This window comes from Phyllostomus discolor, chromosome 13, assembly GCF_004126475.2.
Source record: "Phyllostomus discolor isolate MPI-MPIP mPhyDis1 chromosome 13, mPhyDis1.pri.v3, whole genome shotgun sequence".
In the NCBI taxonomy this organism is placed as follows: domain Eukaryota; kingdom Metazoa; phylum Chordata; class Mammalia; order Chiroptera; family Phyllostomidae; genus Phyllostomus; species Phyllostomus discolor.
The window spans coordinates 42350156-42370055 of NC_040915.2; the positions used below are offsets into that span (position 1 = coordinate 42350156).

The 19900-nt window shown below is 65.2% G+C and overlaps 1 protein-coding gene across 1 annotated transcript in view; it reads right to left on the reverse strand.

Moving 5' to 3' along the window:
* The window catches only part of TMEM132C (transmembrane protein 132C), a 130065-nt gene that overhangs the window by 38849 nt on the left and 71316 nt on the right, over positions 1-19900 (reverse strand). Inside the window, exon 3 of the mRNA XM_036014931.1 lies at positions 10482-10628. Coding sequence (XP_035870824.1) covers positions 10482-10628 — 147 coding nt within the window. The remainder of the gene's footprint in view (positions 1-10481; positions 10629-19900) is intronic.

Consider the following 19900-nt stretch of genomic DNA (forward strand, 5'->3'; position numbering starts at 1 on the left):
ATGCTTTCTACGACACATTCGCTTTCTAAATAGCTGTCTGGATTATTTAAAAAGACAGAAAGAGAAACAAAATTTCCCGGCCACCACAGAGGAGGAAAGAATCTATTTGGGAGCCCCTTTGCACCTGATTATTCACGATCAGGTGGAAGCAGGTTTTGAAGGCAGGAAGGGGTTTGGTTGGGGGGGGGAATGAGAAAGGAGGTGTGGCTGGGGGGGGCGCCAGGACGGGCGAGTGGGGAGGGGGCACCGAGGAGCTCTGACGACCAGGGGGGAGGGGGCGCTGGCCGAGGAGAGGAATTCACGGCGACAGTGACCTTCGCTGAGGTCTTGCGTGCCAGGTGGGGTAAACACCCCCCCCTTCTGCTCGCCCAGCTGCTCCCCCAACAGCGGCACCCGGCCGGGAGCTCTCAAGATGACTCGAAGAGGGGCTCCCCGGGCGGGAGGCGGGAGGCGGGGGGCAGGCAGCTCACCGGCTTCAAGGCATGACCTACATTCCAACTTCAAATGCGCCCTTCTGCTGCTACAAAAGACAGGATTAAGACGAGAGCTCTCCCCGGGCGGTCCAGGGAGGGGCGGCCTCATGGGGTCCCCGGGCTGCCGGGGAGCGCGGAGCTGGGGCCCCAGGCGGAGAACGCGATTGCATTTGTTTCTCCGTTTGCCTCTTGCTCGCGGCCCTGGCACCGGCTGTCCCCCGGCGGGGACTGATACAAGTTTCCTCCTGGAAGGCGTTCACTGAAGTGGGAGACAAAGATGATTTCAGTGTAAGATACCGACTGAACCGTGACAGCACGTGTGTCCCGAGGCTACGGCAGACGTCACGCGTGGCACCTAGGAGACCCTGCCACGGGCACCTGAAGTCCCCACCGAGCACCCCCGGGGTCTGCAGCCAGGAGGGTGGGCTCCCCAGATTCTAACAGGCGGTGGGGGCGGGACCCGAGGGCCACGGCTCGCTTTGCGACCTCAACACAGGAGCACAGAACCCGAAACAGACCAGCGGCCAGTTCGGGAGGGCGGAGCGGGAGCAGGGCGCGAGGCGTGTGCCGGCAGCGTCCCCCGGCCGGTTCACGCCCTGGGCCGGCCGACTCCTCTGTGGGACGGTCCCCCGGGCAAGGCTCACTGGGGGCCTCGGGGTGTGATCTCCCAGGAGTGCAGGGTCGCTGGTCCCGGGTGCGGGCTTCTGTTACGATGCCGGCGTGTGGTGGGCATGCCATGCGTGGTGCGGGGCCTGCGGTGATAACGCTGCCTCATGTGAGTGGGCGGGACCTGCTCGGAGCGGGCCGTGAGCACGCACCTGTGCAGGTGAGAGCGGGTCAGTGCACTTGACCGTGGGGACCACTTCCCACCGGGTAAGTGTGTCACCCCATCCCCCCGCCTGCTCAAGTGCAGGGTCCGGCAGCAGTGACGCCTGCCAGAGGGCGGCGGGCAGGGCAACAGTAGGGGTGCGATGAGCTACAGTTCTGATGGGAGCAGTTCCCCCACAGCGTCACAGGGCGTGCTGGAGCGAGCTGTCATTGTGAGGCCGAGTGACATGCTCAGGACTGTGTAATGCAACAGGGGCGTTGTTTGTGCTGGACCCTGTGCACTCACTCTCGTCTGCAGTTCCACCACAACACAGGTGGGCGGGCGGGGGGCCCAGAGGCCCACGTGGCCCATCCACACAGCGGGCTGTGGCTTGGCCGCCGGCAGGAACGCGGCGGCTCTGACACCAGCTGCCGCGTGGAGGAACCTTGAGATGCGATGCTGAGTGGGAGACCCCGGACACAGAGGCCACATGGCGTGTGGTCCTGTTGACATGGGATGTCCAGGGGGCCGAGGGGGGGTTCCCTTTCAGGGCGAGGAGAATGTTCTGGAAGACTGAGGGCAGGATGAGTCTGTCACGTGCTGGAAAAATTCTGCACTTGAAGAGGGTGGGTTTTGCGGTATGGAAATTGCATCTCAATGAGAAAACTGTGTAAGAGCACAAGAGAGGTTAATTTTTAAAGCACCTTTAGGTGTTCGGACCGGACTTCTCCCCTCACAATAGAAAACATGCATTTTAGCTCCACCGTGGTCACATCAGCGATGGCAGCCACGGAAGCTGAGCTCTGGGAATCAGGCGGCCGGCCTGGGAGCTCCGCGGCTCCCCCCGTCTGCGCATCCTCACGTGTGCCACGGCCGGCACTGCCCAGGGGAGCACGGGGCGGTTACGGGACGCAGAGGGGCGGTGGAGTCCCCAGCACGCAGGGGCAGAGGGCTGCAAGGCCTCTGGTCCCCCGGCCACCCGCGGAGGCAGAGGCGAGTCTCACCCGAGGGACGGGACTCAGAGAAGGCAGCTGCCGAACAGAAGAGCACGCCGCCACCGCCGGGTCCCGTTAGCCCACCGAGCACCCAGCACCGCACCCCACAGACCCGCCCCCTCCCCGTTCAATGGCGCCCTCTTCTTCACCCCAAACAATTTCAGAAGAGAGGGCCCTGGCCCCACCCTCGCAGATGCAGGGGCTCAGCGGATTCTGTGACCCCTCCCCTAAGGCCAGCTGACGGCAGGGGAGGTCGGTCTCAGCCTCTGAGAGTCCGGAGGTCACGTGGCGTGGGGAGCCGCCGTGATGGCGGCTGAACTGCACCGTGAGCTGCTGAGTGTCTGGGACGCGAAGTAACACGTGTGCGGAGCACATTTTTCCAAGAGAAAAATACATAAACAACGAAACAAAAACTGAACAAAAAAATTAAAAAAGAAAAAAATTTGAATAAAAAAAGAAAAAAAAAACAAAGAGGAAAGAGAAAGAACGTCTCATTCCTATTGTCCGATGCTGCAGCGTCTGTGGTTTCTGTCACATTTGATTTATGTTACAATTCAATAAGTTGTAGATAAATTGTAACAATGTGCATAATTCTTGTCGGCAGACGTGCAAATAAACGGTGCCCAGCGGAGGGACAATTGATTTCTCGTCTCGCCCGGATGCAGGGAGTTTTTCGCCAATGTGTAACTTTGTTTCGTGGCCTGCATGCGCCTGCTGCCTAAACCCTCCCCTGAGTGGCTACAACCTTTCTCCGGCTCCCTCATTAATCACCGGTTAACCAGAAGTTTGGACACGTTCATTCTTTTGTGAGAGAGTCGTGACTGTCCCAGGTTTCCTATTTTTTGGAAAGGTATCCTGTACCAAAGTAAAAGCTGGTCAAAGTTATCACTCCTAGCCCTGGCTGGCATAGCTCAGTGGATTGAGCGCGGGCTGCGAACCAGTGTCGCAGGTTCGATTCCCAGTCAGGGCACATGCCTGGGTTGCAGGCCACGGCCCCCAGCAACCACACATTGATGGTTCTCTCTCTCTCTCTTTCTCCCTCCCTTCCCTCTCTGAAAGTAAATAAATAAAATATTTTTAAAAAGTTATCACTCCTTAAATAATAATAATAATAATAACAGTAAATAATACCGGAGCCCAGGGCTGTCCGCTGTCCCCAAACAGGACAACAGAGGGAGGCGTGTCCTTCAGGGGACAGGAGGGGCGTGCGAGAAGCTGCCTCCCTGTCTGACCTTTGTCACAGCTCGCCAGAACGCTCCTGCGTTTCCGACCAAGACACACAGGCCTGGCCAGCCTTCATCCGTCCCAAGGGCCACCGTCTCTCCCCATCTGTCCTACCGGGAGCACGAGCAGGCAAGACGCGGTCCTGGGAGCGGGAGGGAGGGGACCCTGTGCCGAAGACTGTGGAGCAGGAAGTCGCAGCCGGGTCTCTGGCGGAGCCTCCCCACCGGCCCGGTGCCAGCCCCAGCCCCAGCCTCTGCACGCCACGCCGCCCGCACACAGGCGGCAGACACCCGGCCGGGTTCAGGACGGACCTCGAACCCGAGGCTCACCCACCGGAGCGGCCCTCCCCGACACGCCCGCCCGAGGGAGATTTGCGAAGGCCCACGCTTGCGCTCGGGTGGTGAATTATCCGACAGCCGGAAGCGCGTCCCGTGTGGCTGAGCTCCGGGGAGACGTCCGAGTGCGTCCCCCGTCTCTTCTCGGCGTGACAGCCGTGACAGCGTGTGACAGGCGTGCATGCGTGTGCATGCGTGTTCCCGTCCTCGAGTTTTCCTCCCGTTCTGTTCCCATCCCTCCCTGGTGCCGAGAGACTTTCCAGGGAGAAGGGAGCCCTGGCCGAGGCCGCCCCCGCTTCCGGGCTCCTGGCTCCTGCCCCCGGGCGCGGCCGGAGCTCGTTCTCCATCCTCCTTCCCGACTCACGTCGGCGGCCTGAAACCACCACCGGGATGGGTCAGACCACCACCGGGATGGGTCAGACAGAGCGAGCCCAGGGGCTTGAGGGGGGCGGCAGCGACGTCCGTGCCTCTGAAGTCGTCCTCGGACGGTGATTGACTTTTTTCTCTTCTTTGTCGTTCGTGGTTTTGGCTCACGACGCCGCGCAGCTGGGGTCCTATCTGCGGCGTGAAGACACGTGAAGCACTAATCCGAGCCCAGCGCAGCCAAGTTTTTGCAGGAGGAAAAGGAACCCCTGAATGCTATCGCCCAGCAGCTGTCTGCTGGCCGACTGTCTGGATTTACCCACTTACCTGCTGCGTTCCGCCACCATGGGCACGCGCTGCTCCAGGCGCCGGCTCTGCCTCGGTGCCGCCCGGCGGATGAAAAGCCGGTGGTGTGCACTGTTTCCCGCCGCCCGCCCGTCCCGCACCCCTCACCCCCTGGGCGAGGAGCCCTCGCTCCTTCCACATGTGTTGTTTAGAAACACGCGTGTGCCCGTGAGCGGGCAGAAGCCAGCCCTGTCTCCTTCGGCCCCACTGGAGGGCCCGCCAGTGCCCTTCACCGTGTCTGTGTTTGTGAGGGAGTGGAAGCCGCACTACGGAGAGGGGGTGGTGAGGGAGTCGGGCCCCCGCGCCCCCTCCGGCCTCAGGGACACGCCAGGCAGCGGTCTTACGGAACCGCGGAGGCCCGGAGGAGGGTGGGGGAGGGCTGCAGCAGACGCCGCTGGCCCCAAACGCAGAACCTGGGCCTCCCCGGGAACACCGGGGCCATGCAGCGCCACGGAGGGGACGCACGAGGACTCGTTTGCTCCCGAGGGCGACCTCAGGGGGCGGGAGACCCAGCCTCCCTTTCAGAGAGAGGGACGCGGAGGCTCAGAGATGTTATGCGTCCTCCCCGGCGATGCGCAGCAGGCGCAGGGCGCAGCTGATTCCCAACGGCAGGCCCTGCCCTCGCAGCCGCGCGGGGTTATCGTAAGACTCGGAGGTCACCGCGCTGGACGGGCATTTCTGCACGGAAGCAGCCGAGGGCAGCCGCTGGCCGTGGAGGGTGCATGCGGGGCCCTGCTGGGCGGGGGCTAGCCTCTAGGCGGCGTGGGGAGCTCCCAGCAAGGCTGCGTGCGGGAAGCGACAAGAATCACACAGTGCCGTTTAGCGAGCCTTACGAAGTAACCACCGCAGCGCTCGGAGGTTGCACTGAACTTGCTGTTCAGTCCTGCAGATCCTACCCCGGCCGGGTCTTACAGAGGAGAGCCCGAGGCCTGGGGGCGACTTCCATGGTGGCGGGGGGCCGGCACGCAGGCCCCGAGCAGCTCTGACAGCAGCAGAGCAGCTGCTCTGTGGAGAGGGACGTCTGGCTTTTATGTCATTACTGCCATTATCGCGGGAGCCCGGGGGAGGCTCTGGCCGGAGGCGGAGCGGCCTTAATTCTTCAGCCCCTGTCCTGCCGGCCGGCTCCCCTGGGCCCTCCTGGTTCCCACTCGTGCGTCTGGGCTGTCTGAAGACCCCGCCCAGGTTGCCCTCTGCCCTCGAGCCCCCTCCTTCCCGTTGGGGGGTCGTCCCACCAGACTGGGCTCTGGGGATCTCGGAGCCTCAGACTCTGTCTGATGAGTGAGCCCTCTCCCGGGTCAGAGCGCTCCCCCCACCCCGGGTCACCTGCCCCCACCTCGGTTGCCCCTTCCCCTCCACTTGCCAACCTGTTTACACTCCTGCGTGGGTCAGAGATGGCTCGCCGTCCCCGTCTGGCAGCACGCCCTTGCAGCGTGAGACCCGACTAATTAGGACGAGTAATGACCCATCCCTGCTTCCCTTGCAGCTAGGTGTGGCCCTGGGGCCGTGCTCTGTCCACGGGACGGGAGTGGAAGGGGCCCGCATAGCTTCTGGGTCCCGCCTTCAGCAGCAGAGGCCGGCCCCCCACTTTCCCCTGGTCCCTGGTTATGGGCTGGACGTTGCCCTGGAGACAAGCCATCCTGGCCTCTGCCCACCGCAGCAGCATCCCCGGGCGTTGCCATGACAAACGGGGAAGAGTCGGGGCCCCCTGCCTCTGCAGAGTGGACCTGCCTCACGGACTCACGCAGGAACCAAAGCAGAAACCAGCTTCTTTCTGGCTGAATCAGGGACTGGGGGGGGCGGGGGGCTGTCACGGCAGCTGGCCCGTTCCCCCAGACGCACGCACCCCTCCCTGGTGACCACCACGGGTCCCGGAGGAGAGCCCCCCCCCGCCCAGGCGGGGCAGTGGCCCCCGCAGCCGGGAGCCAGCCGCGCGCAGTCAAGGGACTTGCCCGTGCCCCGAACGGCAGCGCCCGCTCCGCCTCCCAGGGCTGAAAATTACCGGCGTGATGGATGAGACGTCCCGGCCACTTAGCCGGCCCGGCTCCCCCGCCGCTGCGGAGAAGGCGCCGGGCCGCGCGGGGACGGGTGGCGAATAACAAGGGCCCGTTATGAGGAGTTAATGTGACGGGTGAAACGGGGAGAGGGGCCTTATTGGGTTAGCCGGGACGGGTGGCGGCGCAGCCGCGGAGCAACCTGTCACCGTGCCGTGGAGCCGCGCGGCCGGGGAGTGCGAGCACTAATTTGAAGTTATTAGAATAATCTCCCTGCGCTCAGGGGCCTGCTCTCTCTCTGAAAATGTCCTAATGCGTGTCGCTGTGGTTTCTCCCGCACAAACCCTGGAGGGCTCTGCCACGCGGTGGGGGGGGGGGGGTGCGCTGTCCTGTGAAACGCCGGCTGCCCGGCGGCGTGGGGGCCGCGGCAGGGGCGGGGGCGGGCCCTGGTCTCTGGGAGACGGACGGGCGCGGAAGACGGGTGGCGGCAGGAAGGGGGCTCCCGTTGTCCCCCCTCGGGGCCGCGTCAGGCTGATTTACTGCGCGTGCCTGGTGGGCACGGCCCCCGCCCTGCGGGCGCCGCGATGGGGCCGGTTACCCGCTCTGTGCTGTACGGGCCCACCACTGTGCTCGAGAACGTGTCTCTCCGAGTATAAAAGTGAAACTCGAGCGTTAAGGAAAACAAGCTGAAGAAAAGGACAAGGGAGGGAGCGAAAGCCGGGACGTCTCAGCGTGCGGCCGGCGTGTCACCGGTCTCACCCTCAGACCCCCGCCTCCGCGGGCAGCGCGCCGGACCTCGGCCGGGCCTCTGTGGTCACACTGCGCTCGCCGCTGCCGCCTGCAGGGCGTGCCAGCGTCTCCATCTCCCCGGAGAGGTGGAAGTTATTTCCTAACACGGTTTGTAGACATTTGCACCCACGTTCGGTTGGACGATTCCTCCTTCTGAATGTCCCACCTCTCCCCTCCATCTCCCGGGTCGCAAGACCCCCTCCCCCCGCCCCTTCGCAGACGCCCGCGGGAGCTGCACGGAAACAGCGTGAACAGGGCATGTTGTGGCGCGCCGGGCGCAAAAAGGCACGCGCCGCACGGCCGTCGTTTAAGTTCCTGTTTCCCAGGCGCCACACCCACCGCCCGGCAGGGGCTGTAACCCCGACAGTTCGATACCGACGCCCGAAAGGAAAACGTAAGAAGGCGGCGTGCGTGACCCAGCGCCGGTGCAGGCGTTTGGTGAGGCTCAGTGGCCGGTGGGGTGAGGCCGGGCCGGGGCAGGGGGCAGGTGGGCCCTCCCTGGGGAGCCGGTGTCAGCTGGGGCCGCGCAGCCGGCAGCCCCCGCGTCCCCGCCGGCTTTGCAGGGACGCCCACTCGGTTGCCGCGACGAGAACACCCACGCGGGAGCCATGTCCCCGCTCTAAGCCCCGAGGATAATTCTCTAAAATAGCTCTCACAGTCCTGTCCTGAACGCAGTGCACATTAGAACGTAATAAAAGCACCTCAGATGCAATGATTCCGAAGATGTTAGTACTAAACATGAAGGTGGATTTTTAAACACCAGGGCAATTGAACGCTGGTTCCCAGGAAACCGCAGCCAGCAGCAGCCCTTGCCGGACGGGGCGAGGTGCGGTGTGGGGCGCGTTCCCGGCTCTGGCCCGGTGCTGTCCCTCCTGGCACGGGGCACAGCACCCCACACGTGGGGGACGGCCAGTGGGGTCTGCAGATCCCGTGGGCAAGGGAGCGAGCGGTGGGCGTGCACCGGGGTGCCCCAAGCCGGCTTTTCCGACGGCGCCAGACAGCCCTGACTCCGGGCGCCTGCCGGTTTCCGTGGCGTAAATCCTGCCCCGCGGCCGGTGTCACTGCACGGGAGCCAGGGACAGAAAAGGCCCGTCTAACCGGCCCTCACAGCCGGCTCTGGACCCGTGTCACCGCACCCCGACGGCCGTCCTGCCGTGGCTGACGGCGTGCTGACGATCTCCAAAAGCACAGCCCTGCCCAGCGCCGTTTCTGGAAAGAGCTCAGAGCCAACGGGCGACTCTCGGGGCTGTTCAGGGCTCGTCAGCAAGGCACCCGCCCCCCCCGAGAGACACCTTCTGGGTGTGACACGAGGAACTGTTTACATAAGTCCGCCGCCTGTTAATTCACACGCTCCCTTTTATTGGCAAAACCCACCCGCGTCGGGCGGGCTAATTAGAGCCCCGTGCATTTGACACAGACTTAATGTGGCTTCATCTCTTGCTTATAGAAGGGGGACCGGGCACGCCTTTGGGCACCCAGTCCTCGCCCGTAGGTGTCCGAACGGTGCTCGGGGCTGACAAAGGTGGAGGCTGGGTTTGGCTGTTCGGGACACCAGGGGTTTCGTCGGCCACTCAGGAAAGGAAGGGAGGAGGGGGCGTTGCAGCCAAGCGAGAAGGGGCGGAGTCTCTCTCTGCAGCCGAGCAGCGGGGCTCACAGGGGGAAACGTGTCCCAGGAAGGGTCCGTCTGTCCGTCCCTCCGTCCCCGTGGCTACTCCCTTCAGGAAAACGCCCTGACCGAGCATACCCAGAGCCGGGAAATGGCGGAACTCTCTGATTCTAAGAAGGAGCCCAGCCCTGGCTGGTGTGGCTCAGTGGATTGAGCGCGGGCTGGGAACCAAAGCGTCGCAGGTTCAATTCCCAGCCAGGGCACATGCCTGGGTTGCAGGCCATGACCCCCAGTGACCGCACATGGATGTTTCTCTCTCTCTCTCTCTCTATCTCCCTCCCTTCCCTCTCTGAAAGTAAATAAATAAAACCTTAAAAAAAAGAAGGAGCCCGGAGCAAGACGAGAAGTGGACCGAGGTTGACACAGAAAGGAGTTTCCTGTCCACGCGGGCAGAGCGTGAAAACTGCGTGAACGTCCCACGATGCAGACAGGGTGGTTCACCTTGCGGGACGTCCCCACGACGGGATGCCCATCACGCCGCCGTCAGAAGTGCTGCGGGGACAGGGCTGCCAGGAGAGGTGTCGTCCACAGAAGCCAGATGACAGCGCAAGGGTTTAAAAGTCTGTACCCAGGTTGCGACCCCAAATTTGCAGAGTAAACGAATCACTCCACGGCCCAGCCACTGCACCCCGACGCTGCAGGTGTGTGAGGCGTGGGAGGGAGATGCAGCAGCCCAGCCCCCCAGCAGCGGCGGCAGGGCCCCGGGGGGCAGGCACAGGCACCCAGGGTCCGACGTCCGGGCCCCCGTCACCGCGTCTCCCCAACAGTCCGCCGTGAGCGCGAGCTGCTGCTGGGCACAGGAGGCGGTCGCTGTAAATGACCGTCGGATGTCTGTCCGGGACCCCCTGTCACCGCACGCCCCGGTGCATCACTGCCACCGACCGCCACCTCCTGCCCGTAGAGCCGTCCCCAGTGAGGACGAGCCCAGCCCTGTGCACCAAGAACTCGCACTTGGTAAGCAAGCTGCCCGCCTCTGGCCCCGCAGGGAGGGCACCGGGAGGTGACACGGCCCCCAGGGACACGGGTGTCGGTGGAGAGGGCGCGGGAGCCTCAGCGAAGCAGAGTGGAGTCCCGCTGACTCAGCTCCGCTCCAACACCTGGGCCACGGGCCTTCCGAACAGGGCCCTGCCCTCCGGCTGACCTGCCAGATGGTGCCGCCCCCTCGGTGACCCTCTCCCAAGGGCAGGCTCCCCGCTGCTTTTAGAGTGGTGGGGCACTGATCGGTTGACTCCCATATGCACCTGGAACAGGGACAACAGGCATGCGCCCTGGCCGGGATTCGAACCTGCAACCTTGTGGTTTACGGGACGACGCTCCAACCAACTGAGCCACGGCAGCCAGGGCCACCTGGGGCTGCCCAGGTGTGAGGGCTGAGGGTCAGCAGCCTGGCTAAGCAGCAGCAAACATGAGTGTCAACCAAGCTTCTCAGGGGGACACCCTGCCTGGGTCACGGGGGACCCCGCGTGGCGGCCACAGAGGGAGGCGCGCTTACCTGTCGCGTGTGCTGGGCCCCAGGCGCCGGCACACCACGGTGGCCGTGGCGTGCTTCCCGGCGTCTCCCACCTCCTGCCGCACGTCCCACTGCTGAGGCTCGCTGGTCCGGGCGCTCAGGATGCTCACGCCCTTCCTCACCTTGGCCCTGCGGGAGACGGGGGAGAGAGAGGGGGGCCAGGTCAGCGGCCAGGGCTTCCCCCGGGGGCCCGAGCAGCTGGCGGCCCGGCAAACCCCGGTCTGCTCGCTTGCTCGCTCGCACGCGGGTGCGGCCACTCTCAGACTGTCCTGGACGGTTGTCACCGACGCACACGCACGGCTGCTTGTCTCTCACTGACACGCAAGGGGAGCTACAGCTCAGGAAGGAAACAGCTTAAAACACTGCATGTCCTGCTGACCGCCTGCAGTGCAGCACCCAAATCCTGGAGAGAGGCCTGGAGGCTGGACACGGCTGAGCAAACACGGGACGAGCGGGCAGGCGGTCACTACGAGGGAGGCGGTGGGGGCCACTGCCCACCTCCCTCTCACCCGTGGGTGTGCTCTGGGAGCCCCCCAGGACGGGCGAGAACGGATCGAGGGTGGCACACTCGCATTCTTGGTGCCCCCTCCCAAGTCTTACGTTAAAGTGATTCGCTACACATACCGGCCCCCTGGCCCCAAGGAGCCCAGGTCTGCCGGAGGGACGAAGGTCCGAGACACACCAGCACGTGGGAGCCCCGTGTGTCCTGACCCCCACGCTCCCCCAGCGTGGAGACCTTCGCCCGCACCGCCCGTGAGGAAGGTCACGGAGTGGGACTTCGCTCGGAGCTGGGCTTTGCTGCACTTGGACTTCGCTCGGGAGGGTGCAGGCCCCACGGGCGCCACAGCCGGCTCTCCGCAGGCGGCGGGTCCCCCCCCACACGTGGACTCCCGTGGCTCCACGCCGTGGCTGGCGTCAGCTCCCTGTGGGATGGCACAGCCAGCCGCCGAGATGTGTGGGTGTCAAAGGCCGACTCTGTTAACCAGGTGTCCTCCGGGGGGGGGCACTGTGGGGGTCCCCGACCGCGCTGAGGAAGCAGCCGTGGCAGGGATGCGGGCACAGGACCGGAAATTCTGCAAGGACAGGTGACGCTGACACACGGAGGTCAAACACAACCTACTGCGCGCCGGGTTCTGGGGGCGGAGCCGGTGCAGCTGGGCTGGGTGACAGCCCGCCTCCCCCCTGCCGGGATGGGCTCTGTGACCTTGGTAAAGTCGCTCTTTCGACCTTTGCCCTCTTTCATGCTGGGTCACCAGGGCGTGGCCTCAGGGCAGGGGCCCCTCACTTGTGAGGCCGCCGTTGCTGGTGGCCGGGGAGCCGGTGGGGGGCTCCCAGAGATGGGGCGGCAGCACGTGAGGCCGACGCCACCTTCCCACTCCCCAGGCCAGTGCCAGGCAGCGGCCGCCCCCGGCTCCCACCGGGCTGAGTGTGGGGCTGCGTCCACACGGGGTTCAGTTGTGGGCCCGCGTGGGTGCTTCCAGTCCTGTCTGGGGCACCCAAGTGGGCTCATGCCCCCCCCTCCACAGCACCCACGTGGAGCCGACATCCCTACTCGGTTTCCAGTGGTTAAAGCCCCCGGACCTCCCCCCCCTTCCCAAACCGCGCTCCACTCCAGCGCGCCGCGGGCGTGATTAAGTGCTCTTACAGAAAATCGATGCTCAGTACAAATCTCGAACACAGAAGCCTCATTTCCACCCTGCCAGCGTCTGTCTCGGGGTCCCCTCTGGTCCCCGCGTGAAATGCTCTCTCCGGACGCTTCTCAAAGCCCCTGGGCGTCCTGGAGCCATTGAGGTGGCCGCTGCGGGGGTGTGTGGGCATTTGGGGGTCCTGGAGAGGGGGCGGGGGAGGGGCCTGTGGGTCTGCGTCTGCCCAGAGGCTCCGTCTGACCCTCGGAACAGGTGCACGAGGGGAAACAGAGTCAGCCGCTGTGACGGGCTGAACTGCCGTCCCCTCCCAGTTCCTGCGCTGGGCTCCCAGCCCCCCGGACCTCAGGATGGGACCTCACGTGCACAGAGGTGGTCAAGTTCAAGTGAGGCTGGTAGGGCGGGCCCCCACCCAGTGTGACGGGCGTCCCCGTGGTTTTTTTTGTTGTGTGTGAAAAGGAAAGGAATTATTTATTCAGAGTTTGCGCAGACTTAGAGTAATGACTTAATGTGTTCCTTGAGACCCCGAAGTCCCAGAGAACACCCACAAACACACACAGTCCTTCCTCCCCGCCTTTGCTCGGTCCGGGGTCCCGCATCTCAGGAAAAAAACTAGACGTGGGGCGGGTGCGTGGAGGAGGGAGGGAGGAACTGAGCTGCAGATCTGGACGGAGGATGGAGACAGGAGGAAATACTACTTCTATCCGGAACATTTCAGACTGTTCTAGAACAGGCGCCGCTGCGCCGCTGTCATCACGAGAACGCGAGGGCGGAGCTTCTTAATCCCGCTGGGAGGAGGAGCTGGGTCTCGGTGACACCTCGCTGGTGGCGTCAGGTCCAGCTCTGCCCACCGGGCGGGGTGGGGGAGCTCATGGGCTTCCGAGGGACGGCGCCCCTGCTCCCCGCAGTCTGAGGACCGCGTGCCCCAGCGACGGGATGAGGGGGACGGCCCCCGGAAGCCGGCCAACCCAGACAGACGCCGGGGGGTGAGCCTCTGCCGTCCTGTCTAAGCCGCCGTCGGCACCACCTGTGGGTGCACCGCAGAGCGGCTCCGGCCCAGAACCCAAGCTCCCGGAATGCACGCTCAGGGGCTTTCCGTCTCAGCGTCATTGTCATTGTCACCTCGTGGTTCCGTGTTCCGCACAACGAAGCCAGGGCTCCGCAGACACCACCTCTGTGAGCCCAGGGCCCGGAGAGGGCAGGGCTGAGCTCCGGAGCCTTCCGCGGGCATCGGCTTGCGCCACCGAAGCCGTAGACTCTAATAACAGAGGGGAGGCTGCGGCTCCCCCCACAGGTCCCCGAGGGGTAGCACGTCTGGGCCCCGAATTTCAACGCCGCTCGCAGGAGCTTCCAAGGCAACCGCATCCGGCGGTCCCTGGCGTGCAGGTTTACTCTGGGCTCGGAGGCTAGGCTCCCCGGGGGGCAGCAGACATGCCCCTCCCGTGTCTGGCGGAGGCGGCGTCCTCGGCATTTACCCGAAGCGGCGTGGAAGCCATCCAGCCCCCAGAGGGCCGGCCCCGCTCTGGCCCACCCAGACTCCGAGATCCAAACCCCATTTCCATGGTGCCGCCTCCCCCGCCACCACGGCGGAGGGGCGCGGCTGCCGGGGACACGGTGAGACGTGTCAGCCACAACAACTCGGCTGTGCCTGCATCAACGCCCCCCCCATCTTCTCCTGAGAAGTTCCAACACACGGGGGCATTACCAGTATCGGGTGGGGGGCGATCACGTCCCGCCGCTACTTGGGCTCCACCGCCAGCACTTCATTACACGTCACCAGAAACCCCTCCGTCCAGCCACCCGCCCCGCTACCATCCACCGATCAGCCGTGTTTGGGGGGCCTCTCTAAGCATTGCGGTGCGATCCACCCCGAAATACTCGAGCATGTGAATGACCCCACCTGTGTCCCCGACGAGAGGGGGCTCTTCTGCGCGAAGGTCACCGGCTTCCCAGCTCCGTCTGCACAGAGACCGCCGCCCTCCCCACTGACCTGCCCAGTGGCCGCTCACTGACCGTCCACCTAGGGGTTTATTTCCGGACTCGGTCTGATCCCGTCGATCCAAGTGTCCATCTCTGTGCCGGGGACACGGTCTCCGTGTGAACACGACCCACGGTGCTTTGCGGTAATTTTTTCCAGTCGGGAGGTGCGAACTGCCCCCAAATCAGTTCTCCTTTTCCGAAACCGTTTTGGCTATTCCGGGCCCCTCGCATTTCCATGTGAGCTTCGGGGTCACCTTGAAAACGTCCGCAGAAGGGGCGGTAGGGATGCCCCCCCGGGACTGCACTGCATCTACAGGCTAATCTGGGGGGTCCGGACACCCCTCTCTACGAGAGGAGGTCTCCCGGCCTCCGAACACAACTTCCCTCGCACGTGGGCATTCTCACGCTTCTCTCACCCCTACCTGGTGGCAGCCCCCAGGGGCCGCGTCCTGCCCTCCCTGTTGTGAATTCATTTCTAAGTGCCTTATCCTCTCACAGGCTGCTGGAGACGGAACCGTCTCCTTCCTTTTATTTCCGACGCGCACTGCTCGCGTGCAGAAATGCGTTTTCGTATCGACCTTCCGGCCTGCAACCCCGCTGAAGTGTCGTATCGGCTGTGCCAGCTCCGAGTCGCTTCCTCGGGGCCTCTGAGCTCGCCAGCACGCCGCCTGCAGGCGGGGAGACTTCTGCTCCCTCCTTTCCAACTGGGCACCCGGCATCACCTGTCCCCACCCGAGGGGCGTGGCGGAGACCCCCAGCGCCGTGCAGAGTGGACCTCACAGGAGTGGACCTGCTCGTCTCCTTCCCGTTCGCCCAACTCTATTTCACAGACGGTGCTGAGCGATGCTCGCGAAGGTTCCTGCTTTTGTGCAGGCCGCAGCTGTGCAAGGGGATCACTGAATGGGAGTTGAAATGTAGCAAAAGTTTTGGACCCTCCCAGAACACACAAAGCCCAGTGGGTTGCCCATAAGAACGACTGAGGACTGAGAGCCGCTGGTCTGAGAGAATCCACCTGAAGCACCACCCACCATCCCCTGAGAGGGGTCCGTGGAGCCCAAAACGTCATGGGCGGGGAGCCAGCAGCCGGGCGCCAGGGCTGGGCAGACAGCTGGAGGCGCCCGAAGGGAGAGCTGGTGACCCCAGCACAGCCCATGGCCCCCGAGGAGGAGGAGGCAATGGCGGCCTGGGAGGCGGGGCGGCCAAGGTCAAGAGCACAGGCCCTGGGCTGGACCGAGAGCAGGCAGAAAGCCTTTTGAGCACCTGCAACTCTCAGGAAGCGCACGGGGTGCTGGCCGTTGACTCTCGAGCCCGAGGGGGCCACAGAGGTCACACGAGGACCCGTGGCCAGCTGGCCCTCACCGCGCCGGGCCCGGTCAGCTGGTGATGGCCACGAAGGTGCTGCTGCAGGCAGATTGGGGCAGGGCGGCTGGCAGCTCAGCCCCTCCCGGGGTCCCCGGGCCTGCAGCGAGCAGGGTGAAGTGCCGATCCACGTGGCACCACGGCCATCGCAACACTGTGGGGAGAGACAGCTCCCACGGGCACAGAGTTCCCGGACGGGCGACAGGGGCCCATGGGACCAGTCTGATGACCCCTGGGGGGCGGCGCACTGTCCGAGGGGCAGAGGAGAGCGTTCTAGGGGGACAGACGGGCAGGGTCTGTGCCTCGGCCGGCAGTTGTCGAATCTGATGGGATGAGGCGCTTCAGAGCCATGCGTCTCGCTGTCCTTCTCACGTCCGTTTCTTAAACAGGCGACTGCGGCCCAGACGGGGCCCAGAGCAGATGGCTCTCGGGGAAAGCTGCCAGGAAGTGGGTGGATCGTGGTCCGCTCCTCCACCCCAGGGAGCACAGCACAGCGAAGGGGATGGGACGAGGAGGGGACCGCGGTGCTCACAAGGGTGGCTTTGGGGACTCGCTGGAACCGGGCAGGTAGGGCAGGGAGAGGAGGAAGCTCCGTGCTGGCCTGGGCCGCCTGCACCCCCAATGTCCCGATCCCCACTCCTGTGATGCTGCCGTCCACTGGGTCAGGCAGCGAGTCTGCAGACTCGAGCAGAATCCCCCCACGTGGGAATGCCGTGACTCCCTGGCATTGTTCCCCCCCAGCCCCCCAGATTTCCCACTCACGGCGGCTCAGGAAGTGCTGAGCCGGGTGCCCGGGCCACGCACGCGCAGGCCCAGACCTAAAACCCCGTTCCCGAGACGCCGCAGCCCGTCCGGCAGGTGCAGCACGCTCTCCACTCAGGCCGGGTCCGTGCCGCGTGGACCGTGAGGCGTGACAGTGTCCAAGCGTCCAGCCACCACCCCCCGGCCCCCGCCACAGTCTGCGGGACTCGTCCTTGTGTCTTCCAAGGTGGCTGGAACACGGAGAAGCAAGGGGGGAGTGGGGAGGAAAGAAGGGGGGCATGGGCGAGGCTGCGGAGTCCTTCCGCCCACTCCGCAGGGTCGGCGTTGGCGGGGGTGGGGCCCGGCGAGCGGGCACGGCACGGCTCTCCGTCTCGGAGCGTGCACACACTCGCCGGGCCAATTTCCACCCAATTTATTTTCCTCCTCGGTGTCCAATTCCGAGCGTTCCCGTAATTACTTTTCTCATCCCGGAGAAACATGAGATTTCCCCACATCTCGCCTCGCTCAGCGGGGCGCCCGTCTCGGCGGCGCGGGGACGGGACCGCGTCCAGGTGCCGCGGCCACTTCCCGGGGCCGGCGGCCTCGCCCGGGGCTCCGGACAAAGCGGACGAGGCGCCCCGCCGGGGCGGCGCCTGCACACGAGGCCGCGGGCAGGAAAGCCGGCAGCCGCGCTGGCAGACGCCCGCCTGGCGGTGTTCTGGGTCTGGGAGGTTCGGCGGGCGCACGGCCGCGTTTCGCCGACACGTCCCTGAGTTACGCCGTCGTCCCGTCTCTGAAATGGAATCAACCCACGGCGTGTCCACGCCCGTCTCCCAGATATGAAGAGAAATCTCTGCCCATCAAGAGGAAGGCCATTTTTTTTTTTTTTTTGCTTCCACATCTCGGAGCCTACCCTTGAAGCGTGGCTATAAATACGACGCCCAGCTGCTATCCAACGACGTGTGGGCGGAGATCAGAGTGAGGAGGCGGCAGGAAGGGGAGACACTTCCCGTCCCCGTCGAGAGCGCCTCGTTAGGATCTGCCTGGGGGGGGGGGCGGATGGGTGGAGGGCAGCCACGCGACCAACATTCTCCTGTTCGTCTTACGGACCCGGGGGCTCCATCGTCTGAGAGCAGGTTTCTCCCCCCAGGCCACTCTGACGCTGGGGACAGGCACGGCCCGTGCTGGGGACTGCGGGCGTTTAGCAGCTTGTCCTCCCGTTGGGACGACCCCAAACGTCCCCAGGCATTCCAAAATTCTCCTAGAGGAGGTGACATTGCTCCCCCCACACTCCCCCCGCCAAGAACCACTATGTCAGAGAGACAGGGTGGCCTCAGGGTCACCTCCTCTTGAAGCGGGGTCCCTGCCTGTCCCGAACAGCCTGCCCCTGATTACCCGCCTCGTTACAGCGCCGACTGATCTAATCCCATCATTTAGGCGGCAGCCCGAGCCGGCAGCGCGGCTGCCTTCAGAGGCCCCGCGCCCCACGCGCGCTGCTCGGCGTGGCAATCTGGCGTTCTCATTACGAGCGAGAGTTCCCTGCTGCTGCGGAGCAGACGCTCCCGGGCAGCTGTCCTCCCCCCCGCCGCGCCGCGCCGCGCCGGCCTGCCCGCGGCATCTCCGCAGACCTCCCGGACAAAGCGATTCCGGGAGAAGCCACCCAGACAGGCCCGGGGGGGCCGAGCCGAGGGGGGTAAAAATAGTTCCCCGGGAGCGTGTTCCTTCCAAATTAGCAGGACGTGTCCGGTGCTGGCAGCACGCAGGCAGGCAGCACACGCCCGGTCGGGTGGGGGGCTTCGGCAGCTGCTAGGACGGGGGGCAGTGGCGGCACCCACCCCGCCCCCGTCCCGCCCACAGATGTCCACGTGAGGGAGGCCAGCTCCATCTCTGAGCCCCGGATGAGAGTGTCCTGCTGTGGCCGACCTCATCATCATGAGCTGCGGATCCGGTCGGCCGTCATTTGTGAGCCTTCAAACATGGCCACGAATGCTCTCTCGAGTCCCGGCCCGCGGGGCAGACAGCGGAGAGGAACGCCGAACGGGTGGCACTGCAGCCGGTCAGCCACACCCACCCTGACCAGGCCACCAGGAGGGGCGGCCCCGCCGTGGCTCCTGGCTCTGTCCCTCTGTCCCGTCCGGACAGTGACGGCGGCCTGCGGGCAGGGGATGATGTGTCCGGAACGGCCGGGCCGTCCATCGGTTCTGACCCAGTGTGCCCGTATGTGAGTTACCCCGCCGTCAGGAGCCCCCCGATGGGAGAGAAGAAACACGAGGAAGAGAAGCAGGAAAGGGGTGTGTCCTCCAGCGGCAGAGCCCCGCAGGGCGGGCCGGCCGGCCCCCACGTTTTCGCTGCGGCAAGGGCTCGCCCTCGCACACACGGGAGCTCTCACACCCACGTCACGAACGGCGCTGGGGGGACCAGGAAGGAACCTGCGGCCCCACACGGGGAGACGGGGCGCCCTCGGGCGGGGAGGACCAGAAAGTCCGGGATCAGGGCTGTGTCCCCGGGGTCACGTCCATTGTCCCCCGGACGCCGCCCTTCCCTGCCCTCAGACCCACGAGGCCTCTGCCCAGGACCCCAGCACTGGAGGAATCGCGGAGACGCCAGCACGCCGGGCCCCCGGTTCCAGAACATTCTGACAGAGTGGGCTCGGCGACACCAATCACTGAGTCACTTCGTCTGAGACCCCCCGTGACTCTGGGAGACAAGTCGCCGGACAGGTGTTTGTTGGCCACCTACTGTGCGCCGGGCACTGCGCTAGGGGCCGCGGAGGGGAGAGGAGCGGGGGTCAGCCCCCCACCATCGCCGCCAAAGGGTGGAGTGGACTCTCAGGGGAGACGTGTACAGTCACAGCCGTGTCCCCAGCGTGGCGGGCAGACTCGGAGAGCCCGGGGCAGGAGGGGCCCCCCCGAGGCTGAGGTGCGCTGTTCAGAACCCCCCCCCCCGCCCACGGCCGTGTGGAGGACAGGTTACGGGACAGGGGTGAAGCGGTGGAGGCCGGGCCCGGGCGTGAGGGAGGGTGGGGGACGCCGGGGGGGGGGCGGGGTAGGGACGGAGCGGACAGGGCTCACCGGGCGACACAGTGTGAGAAGCCGTGCGGCCCGCGGGCTTTCACCGCCTCACCGTAACTGTCCTCTTCCACCCGGCGACCCACATGTGCCTCCCAGGAGCACCACTCACCCCCGGGGGCAAGTGCTGGAGGACGATGACCACACACACACGTCCACGGTGCCTCGTCGCCTGGGAGCCCCGGGCGTCCTGAGCGAGGGCGCTGCGGGCGTCGGAGAGCAGGGAGGGGAAGCAGAGACGCCCGAGAGAGCCTGGCCCTGGACACAGGACGCGGGCACCGGCGTCCTGGCCGAGCCCCGTCCCCGTGGCCCAGGGGGCAGTGGCAGCAGCACACGCAGCCGGCTGAGCCTGCTCGGGGAGGTGCGCGGCCGCGCTGCGGGGAGGAAGGGCCGATGTGTCTTGTCCGGCATGTCTCCCTCGGGGATCACCTTCGGTCAAGGGGGCGAGTGCCCGGCCCACCGCACGGGCGGGTACAGTCTCGCCCCGAACGGTCTCACACCCACGCACGAAAGCTCCCTAACGTACCGGATCCTTCTCTTCACAACCACACGCCTTTGTCGCGTACGCATTCACCAGGAAAGGGAATTTGACGCCGCTGTTAGGGACGGA